The sequence below is a fragment of the Physcomitrium patens genome, chromosome 18 (genome assembly GCF_059467195.1).
Source record: "Physcomitrium patens ecotype Gransden chromosome 18, ASM5946719v1, whole genome shotgun sequence".
Taxonomy (NCBI): Eukaryota; Viridiplantae; Streptophyta; class Bryopsida; order Funariales; family Funariaceae; genus Physcomitrium; species Physcomitrium patens.
Window position 1 is genome coordinate 11,389,463 of NC_143427.1, and position 10,286 is coordinate 11,399,748.

The 10,286-nt window shown below is 33.0% G+C and overlaps 1 protein-coding gene across 1 annotated transcript; it reads right to left on the reverse strand.

Moving 5' to 3' along the window:
• Positions 1-6,057: 6,057 nt before the first annotated feature.
• On the reverse strand, positions 6,058-8,452 carry LOC112295060 (polyphenol oxidase latent form, chloroplastic). Its single transcript, XM_024546196.2, has 2 exons — positions 7,065-8,452; positions 6,058-6,921 (listed from the first exon to the last, which is right to left on the reverse strand). The coding sequence occupies exons 1-2, from the start codon at positions 8,144-8,146 to the stop codon at positions 6,276-6,278; spliced, it is 1,728 nt and encodes a 575-aa protein (XP_024401964.1). The 5' UTR covers positions 8,147-8,452; the 3' UTR covers positions 6,058-6,275.
• Positions 8,453-10,286: the final 1,834 nt, after the last annotated feature.

The window sequence follows — 10,286 nt, forward strand, 5'->3', positions numbered from 1 at the left end:
TATGAAAACAAATGCATCGGACTTTGCTTTGGATGCCGTATTATTACAAACAGAAATAGATGATAAATTTCACCCAGTAGCTTTTCATTCTAGAAAATTTTCAACGATTGAAATTAATTATGACATCCATGATAAAGAGCTTCTTGCAATTGTGGGTTCTTTTCAAGAATGGCATCATTATGTAGAAGGTGCTTGTAGTCTAGTCACCCTATATACAGATCATAAAAACCTTGAGTATTTTATATCAACCCGTGTTTTAAATCATCGCCAAGCTTGTTGGAACATATCTTTGTTAAGATTTGATTTCAATATCACTTATCGACTATGAAAACAATAAGGTTTATTCAGTGTCTTTTTTAGACATTCTTACCTTGTACCTAAAGAAGGAAATGTGGCTTTTGATCAACAAAAGATAATTTTATTAAAGCTAGAATAATTTCATCTTCAAGTAGTGAAATCAACATTGATCATTGTTTCAACTTTTTTCAAACAAATTCAATTAAGTATATCCTTTGATCCTCTTATTCATGATATCAAGAATATTTCTTCTAAGTCTTGTGTTATTTCTAAGTTCAAGTTCAAAGACAACCTACTTTATTTCAAATGATGCTTATATGTGTTAAAAAGAAAAGTACATTTATATATTCTTCAAGTATGTCACGACTTTCCAGCACTAGGATATTTTGAATACAATAAGACTTTGGAGCTAATATCTAGAGATTTTTAGTGGTTGTAAATGTAAAAGGCTATAAAAGTTTTTTTTTCAATCATGTGACATTTTTTCAAGGTCAAAAAATCCTTGGCATCGACCTTATAGACTTTTTCAACCATTACTTATTCGATAATAACCATAGTCTTCTATTTCTATGGATTTTATTATGGTTCTTCTAGTCTTAGGATCGTGTGATTTTATATTTGTGATAGTAGATCATTTTATCAAAATGGCATATTTTGTACCTATACAAGATCTATCATAGGTGAAGAAACTGTCAAACTTTTCCTTGATAATATCTATTGATATCATGGATTGCCAAAAGATATTATATTGGATAAAGAGACTCAATTTGTATCAAGATTTTAGAGAATTCTTTTTAAGATTTTAAAGATGGACATAAAACTTTCTTCAATCTTTCATCTTCAAACTGATAGGCAAATAGAGTGTGTAAAATAAGTTTTAAAGCAATACTTGAGGAGTACCATCAATTATCAAGAAGATGATTGGAAAATCTTCTTGCCATTGACATAGTTTGCTTATAATAATACAATGCATTCTTCTATGTAAGAAATATCTTTCTTTGTTAATTATGGTTACCATCTACAACTTGATACTTTTGACTTTTTAAAAGTCAATAATCCTATGGCAAGAGGTTTGACAAATCATTTCTCAAAGCTACATGCAACAATGAAGGTGTAATTAAAGGAAGCTCAAGAACAACAAAAGATCAATATGAATACCTATCAAAAGAAACAACCACAATTCAATGTAGGTGATAAGGTATGATTACTTTGTCGTAATATCAAGACTATTTGTCTTTGTGATAAGTTGGATTATTGCAAGCTTGGACCTTTTCTTATTTGTAGACAAATCAATTTAGTTGCTTATCGATTATATCTACAAGAGTCAATGAAGATCCTTCTTGTCTTTTACATGTCTCTTTTTGAACCATGCAAGACTGTGAATATTTTAAGAAAAAGACTAGCTCCACCTCTTCTTATAAAATTAGATAATAATGAAGAGTTTGAAGTAGAATAAGTTCTAGATTCAAGGCGGTACCAAAATTAATTGGAATATCTTTTTTTATTGGTGTGGATATGATATTAATAAATGTACGTGGAAGCTAGTAAAAAATCTTATAAATGTAACAAAGGCAATGAAGGCTTTTTATTGATGACATCCATCAAAATCAAGATAAAGAATAATAAGTCTTTATTATAAAAAAAACAAGATTGAAGAAAGATTGTATTTTACTTTCTATCTTTGTTTGTGATTTTTATATATTTGTGATATTAAAGAAATGAAAAACCAACAATTAGCACATTCAACTCAAGAGCCTTTGTTTGTTGACTTGTTGGATGAAACATTGTAATTTTCACAACCTTGAAGACGACACAATTAAGATGAAGATCCTCAAGAATGACATATTCTTCTTCGAATAGATGGCGAGATATAATACATTTGATATTATGACTTTGGAAGGGACTTTTGATGTTTGGTGATTTTATTAGAAATAGAAACATCTCTTGATGGTATTCCAAATATTTTATTTTAAAGAAGTTATGAAGGCCTCAACAATGACCAAATAACTAGGTGGTTGTGTCGCTCTCATATGGGACACTATCAATAGTTGAGAGATCCTATCAACCATCTTTGAAAAAAACAAAGATCAGAGTATGTGGCAAATATAATTTGCCACATCTTGGATTTCCTCAACATATGATGACCGCTCTTCATGGAACTTGTTTCTTGAAGGGATGGTAATGTCATAGACATACACATATAAACCAATAATTATCTATGTGATTAAATAAAAGTAGATAAAAATAAATTAATTCCATAATATCTTCTATAGGGGCTTCCTAGAAGCTTCATAGATGCTGCTTTGATTTTAAAGTGCCCATAATTGACTTTTTAAGTTAGAAACATGATCAACAAATTGGTTGCTTGAAGAACAAGCTAACTATGTGGTGGACACATAGAAAACTTGCCTTGTAAGCTAAAGCATGTATCTTGCAAAGTCAACACATATTAGAGATCTTATAGAACATTGCCACGTAGCTCCTAATTAGATAATATATATAAAAGTGAAAGTAAAGCCCTCTTCACTCTTGTCAACTCCTTTCTTGCTTCTAATCTAGATTTAAGAGTCTCTAGTTTCCTTGTCTTTTGGCAATAGCCATTTTAATTTCGTTTTATTATACATACTACTTTATTGCTATTTTGTCACTTTTCTTTTAACACAAATTTTTTAGATTTATGCATCTTTTTCCAATTCATGTCTTTAACACCATCTCATGATTGATTTTTTTTTTATTTTTCCATTCAAGACTCCATTCTTTGTTTCTAGCCTCCGTATTTCCATTCTTTGCTTTGGACAAGCATAGCTTCTTACTACCTCCTCTCTTTTCCATATGTAAAATACCATGGTTTCCATCTTAGTTCCTTATTTCTATTCCTTGTTCATAGCCCTTTTATTCTTATCCTTATCCCTTGTTTCCATTCCCATCTCTATTTAATTATTACAAGCTAGTTAATTCATTAGAAAAGAAGGTTTCAATCAAGCTCTACTAGATTTGTAATATGTTCCTATGTATTGATAAGAATCTTATGTATATTGACCACCTCAATGAAAGATAAAATATATTAGAAATACAAGTACAAGTTTTTTAGAGCTAAATCAAGATGCTTGAAGGAGAAAGGTAACAATTATATACTAAATAGGAGAATTGAAAACAAGAAATAAGAACAAAAGACAACAACAAGAATAGAGGTATTTTGTGGATGAAGCAGGAGAAAAAAAGAGAGTGTGAAGCAAGGCTTGTTTTAGACCAAGAATAAGAATGAGAGAGGAGGAGAGAAGAGGATTGTTAGGAATAAGGAACGATGACAAGAACAATGGTGTTTTGCAAATAGAAGAAGAGAGAGAAAAGGAATATAAAGAAGGATCTGTCTGAAATTGGAAATGAGAACATGGAGAATAGAAAAAGAATCAATCATGAGATGGCAAGCAAAGGTTTGGTTTTAATAACATTAAGGCGTGGCTTTAACAATTCTTTGTATTTAATTATATTATAGTTTTTTATATAATTTTTTTTTATATTTTTATATATATTATTCTTTGATTGAAGTAATTATTATAAAAAAATTATAATTTATTAAAATACTTAATTTTTTGATTTTTACTATTATGTAATTTATTAAGTACTTCAATAAGTACTTAATTGTTTGATCATAAGTTTCTTAGTATTTTTTTATTAAGAAATCTTATATACTAAGTACTTATATAATCTATTGAAGTACTTAATTATTTTTATAATAAATATTTAATTCTTTGATCAAAATACTTTATTTATAGTAATTTTATCAGAGTAATTTTTTATAAAAAAATCTATATGTAATTATTTAATATATCTATATATAAAAATAATGTACATGTTATTTTTAAATTTCTTAAAAAAAAATCTGAAATAGTTAATTCTTGTTGTTTTAAAAACATAAGATTTATTTTTATTGTCAATTGATTGATCAAATTATTTATTACAAATACGTTGTATGATATATGGAAACTCTTGAAAATATCAATCTGTCAATGAAAAATTATATTTGCAAAATATATACTATAAAGGATGATTTGTCAATAAAATCTAAACAATTGAATTCTTTCGAGCAATTACACATTGATGCTTTTGTAATGAAACTAAGCCGTAATTACAAAATATGTTTACCTAAGTTATTAAAAATTATACAAGGGAGAAAATCATGAAGTTTCTGAAATATCTTATTAGTATATTAAAAGTTTTTGAGAAAATTATATGAAATAAAAATTATTTCAATTACAGTTGAATAATCAAATACAGTTGTATCGATTGAACATGAGTGGTTTAAACCAAAAATTTCTGGAGACTGGCTTAAATACAAAAACACGTTTTTTCACATCTTTTTTAAAATATGAAATTGTATGTAAGAACTCAAGGATAATCACAAGACGAGATTTTCTGAGTCCATCAAAATATCACAATTAAAAGTAACACTACCACAAAATAATATACATTTGATATATACATACTAAATACTAAATATTTTAATGCTTGTTTTCCTGAAAGGAAAAATAATCACAAGAAAGAAATCATGATATTTAGATTTTTAACTATTAAATAATGGTTTTCATAGTAAATAAACAGAAACCATAGTTATTTCATATTTGAAGACTTTATTTTACATATAATGGCATGGAAGATCTTTTACCATATTTTGTTTTTTTAATTAAATTCTGATTACTTTTATAAATATAAGGAAGAAATTTTGATGTCAAGTGATCAAAACAAAGAAACACGATTTTAAAATCTCAACAATGTTTTGTAAAAAATATTATATATTTTTTCTTTTTTTATTTTTCTCTTTTTATTTTTTAATTTATTAATTTATTTTTATTTTTTATCTTTGAAACATGATCCAACAGTTTAAAAAAAAGTAAACATAAATAATTGCACAGTTTGTGATACTTCAGGAAATAATTATTTTGAAACCGATTTTGGATCAATTCTAGATGTGCTCGATACACTTTTGACCTGCATAAATTAGATTCAATAACAAAAACTAATTCAAATTATTAGATAATTGTGTTCAATAACATGGAAGATAAAAATTACGTATCAGTCTTTGATTCTTGTTTTTAAAATTTCTGTCTTCACCTCATTTGTTACAGAAATTTCTTATGTTCACATTGTCTGTGTAAATGGATCGGTCATCCTTTTTGCATTTTCCTGATACGTCTTATAAATTTATGAATATTTTTAATTAATTGATAAAAGTACTACATAAATTCTTATACAATCTTGGAGGTTAATATCATATTTAAAATCATAGATTATAAGAAACGTTCAAGTTGAGATCCCTTGTACAATAGCAAAAAGAAATTTGCCTTCTAAAACAATCAAATAACTAAACACAAGAGGAGAAAGTAAAGCACAAGCAAGGACATGGTTACAAAAGAGCAACACCCCAAACTTTCACTGAAGAAAAAGTGTTGTAAAGAATGCATTCGTGGCACACACACACACACACACACACACACACACACATATATATATATATATAACATAACTTCGTATATCATATTTGACACTTTTCAGGTATTGTTCTTATCATTCAATTCTGAGTAACACACAGGCACACACATATGAGACAATAAATACAAAAAGGTGGACGTTATTGTTATGCTATTCAACAACTCAAAACTCATTGTTCAACATCCAGTCTGAGAATCTATGACACATTACACCAAATCTTACTGAAAATTAAAGCTCTCAGGGCTGAAGCAGAGTGTGAGTGGCACCACATGAAAACAAAAAACAAAATCAGAACAAAGGGTACGAGATCCACGGAGCGGAAAACCCAAGCTTCATTCCAGGCTCTAGAATGGTGATCAACTCCTTTGTTTGATTGTTTGTTTGTATGTTAGTTTTTTATTGTAAAGCCTGACAATTCGTTTGTACAAAAAAGAAGGGAAAGGGAAGTGGGTGTGCTTGCTGTCGATAGCTAGACCCACGCCGATTCGTTAGCTACTATCAATCTCTATAATGGCGTCCTGGAAGCGGATGAGCTGCTCAGAACCGATCTGGACAAGCGTGACGACGACATGGCGGACGTGCAGCTTGCCGATCTCACGCAGCCTGGTTGTCAGTCCCAGCGTCCATGTCATGCTGAAATCCTTAGGTCGGGTGCGGGCTGCTTCAGGGATGTGAGAGAACGTGCCGAAGAACTCCGGGCAGCTGATCGAGGCTGCAGTGGCATTCGGCAGGAACAGGAAGGCGTGGATCTGTGCAGGCTCGGTCCAGTCCATCACCAAGTCGGAGAACGTCAGTACTTCGAACCCCTTCCCCGTGGTGTCCAGTCTGCGAACTCGAAACGTCAGTGGCGTTGTGGAGAATTGTGTTCCGTTCTTTCTCAGTGGTGGGGCGTATCTGATGATTCTGCTCACGTCTGGGCCGAAAGTTGGTGAGCAGGTGGTTGGATCCGCCGTTGGCCCGGGAGACGGTTCCGTTGCGAAAGCTTCCGCTATGGTTCTCATCATACCCATCTCGGGCGGAGGTGCCGGAGGTGCCGGAGGTGGAACATACATGGAGGGAGACGGTGCAATCTCGTCAGGAGGATCGAGGGGCGGCTCCATTAGCCAGGGGTTGATCATATCGTCGTATTTGTATCTAGAGTCACATTCAGGGTAGTAAGCCAACGAGACGAGATAGAAAGACAGAATAACAATGGAAGTGCTGTTCCCAGAATAAGTATGGCATTTGGAACCACACACTACACAAAACAAGAGGTTTAAACACAATGCGTTGCATACCTCAATTTGTCCAAGTCCAGGACTTGGCTAACCTGGATAGAAACTAGATTCTGCTTCTCGTCGTAGAAAATGAACTTCGAGTTTAGATAATCGGGATCGCTAAAGTCCGTGTGTGCACCGCCTTGCTTAATCCAGAAATCCCACAGGCGATCCAAGTTCGTGTGGTGCGCGTAGAACAATGGGTCATAGGCGGCCCTGTTCAGGTTCCCCATATCGTCGTAGGCAGCGTATTTCTGCTGCGTGTCAGGGTTAAGGCGAAGGTCTGCCAAAGGATCTCCTGCGAAGACGTGCACATTGCCGTGTGGAGTGCGTTCCATGTTTCCTGGACTCCTGCCTCCTCGTGTATTGTATCTGTATGGATTCCCGTGGAAGAGCCTCGCCGTTTCAGCCGACATCTGAAGCCGCATGATCTCACCGTTCGAATCCTGCAGTCCCTCCATATCAGGGCACTCGCCGTTCAAACCTGCGCCAGTGTATGCGAGGTCTACGATGTTTGGAGGACGAGCGCACTGTGCTCGGTTTGGAGAGTACAGGGGGTTGTTATCTACTTCGTCGAAGTAACAGGGAATGATATTCCCAAGGGGTTCAATCGGCAACTGGTTATCCCAGTTCCAGAATGGCAGAGCGAATGTATGATCCCTAATGAGACTTGCAAGGATCCGCTCGTGGAAGTAAAGGAATGCGCGATGCCAGGCAAAGAAAAACCACCCACCGTGTATCTCCAGCCCCCATGCACTACCCTTGTATTTGAATGCACCACCACAGTAAGCGCAGTGCAACTGTGCTTGCGCGTACAGCGACCGAGGGTCCGATCGGGGGAGAGCTCTCATCGCCGCATACGCTTTTCGATACTTTGCAATATATTTGCCGTCGACGAATTGCGCGGCACTTCGCACTCTCATAGGCAAGCCAGGCTGAAAAAAGAAATCTACTGGTACCCTAGCATCCGGCGGAGGACAGCAACCTGTCGTGTTGGAACAGTATCTAATCTGCGGCGCAGGGAAAGGTGCACCATACACTTGGGCGCACATCAACAACACCACCACCACCAACAGTTCAAGTAGTACACAAATCAGCTTCATACTTGCCGAGTGCGTGCGCACAGACAACAACACTCCAATTCCCGAAAGCCGTTTCCAGTGGAAACGAACTCTGCCTTCCAAGCATGAGTTACTGCAACTCAATCATTCTACGCCACATCTAGCATGGTAGCACCACCATCACCACCACCACTAGATCATGAGAAACATGTCAACCCCGTTTTTCTTCACTCAAAACAGTGTAGCCAAGCTGCAATCTCCTCCTCCTACTCCTCCTTTTCAACCAGAGAGGCTTGACCTGCGACGCACTTAACAGACTCCTTACACAACACCAATGTTGGACCTCATCTTAGTGCTATATGTCGATGCGCACGGACGCTTTTAAAGCAAAGTGGGCTGCTCAGAAAAATGCCTCATTAGTCACATTGTTGATGCCTCCTCACTGGAACTGTTTAATGCTGGATAGAATCAGTGATGGAACTCTAGCACTTCCCAGCACCCCAGCTACTTTATCAGCTTCATGACTCTCTTGCAGAAACTATTGCACTCTCCACATTCTAGCATACTAATCACTTCTGGGTACTGTGGAAATTCTCTTAGAAGTATATTCAAAATAAAATTAGGATTCTTTTTTGAAAATATGGCAAATCTAGCTTCCAAATAAAAATAACCGTTTTGTAACTGGTTGTACAATTTTTAGTTAAAAGATACAAGGTATAACTTTGAAAAAATCTAGAAGACCTCTAAGACAAGTATAGGTAGACTTCAATAAGAACGAACATGGTTAAATTATTCTTTAATATCCTAAAATAATATTAATTGCTATAAAATCTATAAGCTACTATAATTGTTATCAATAAATTATTTTTAAATGACTTAATCATTAATAATTGAAATCAATAAAAAGCTTGTATTTATTTCTTGAATTTTTCTTTATGATTTTGTTTTAAGATATTGAACATAGTTATAGAATTACTTTGAAATATAAAAAATAAATGAATAAATTAAATTAAAATATTATGAATTTAACAATGATAGAATTGTGTTATAATTCTAAAATATAAAAAAAATTATTTTACTTAGTTTTAAATAACATAACAAAATAATCCTTATAATGTAGACCCTTACAACTATTAATTGTTAAAATGATCTAAGTTTTTGTTAAATCGACTCTATCCATTATAATATTGTAGTTGCTTATAATATGTAAAAATTAATTAAAACATATAATATATTTATAAGTATTGATGTATATTAGAATAGTTAGTAGGTTAATTTAAAGAGAATTGATGTAAGAAAATTTATTTTGAAGTTTACATAAGTTAATTAAAGTGTTTAAATTATATAGGATTTAGATATTTAGTATAAATTTAAGGAGAATATTGGGGCTGAAAGATGAAGATTCAAACCTCTAGGAAATTTATTTAGAGGAATGAAAGCAAGATATAAATGGATGAAGGAAAAGTTCTTCATTTAAATTTTTGGTATTTTTTGACAATTTGATTGTGAGATATGAGCTGTTGAAGTTTGGAAAAAATTCACCTTAAGGATATATAAGGTTTTGTAATATTTTTATCACATTTTTGGTGATCTTTGGTACTTAGAGCTTATGTATTGATGTAATTGCCTCTATACGGACAATTTTATGTATAAATTGGGTATTTTTTTAATCTTAAGGCTTGATTGAGTAATTAATGACAGCCAAAATTCGAATGCTTTTTTAAAGCAAATTCTTTCTACTCCAACACCGTCCCTATTCTTTCTATTTTTACTTGTTCCTATTCCTTCTATTTAAGTCAACTAATTGCATAGCATTGCATGGGACTTTAAGTTTGAAACAAACTTTGTATGAATAAGAGGCTCTATATGCAACTCTTTCTTCTCTTGCTCATGCTTTATTCTAAATTGCACAATACAATTTATTGCCACAACACTCAGTTGTTTGCATAGAAACCTAAAATCAATCCATTTGTTTTGAACAACATGTTCAACAAATAAGGTCATAGCTATTTGACCTACATCAATTGTCTTATATAACGACATATCTTATGAATTTAATCTATAATAGCCTTTCTTTTAATAATTCAACATTTATCCACCTACAACTAAGACTTCAAACATTACATGATGTTAATATAATGCTCACCAAAAGAGTCTCTTTTTTCGCATGCACAACCAAGCT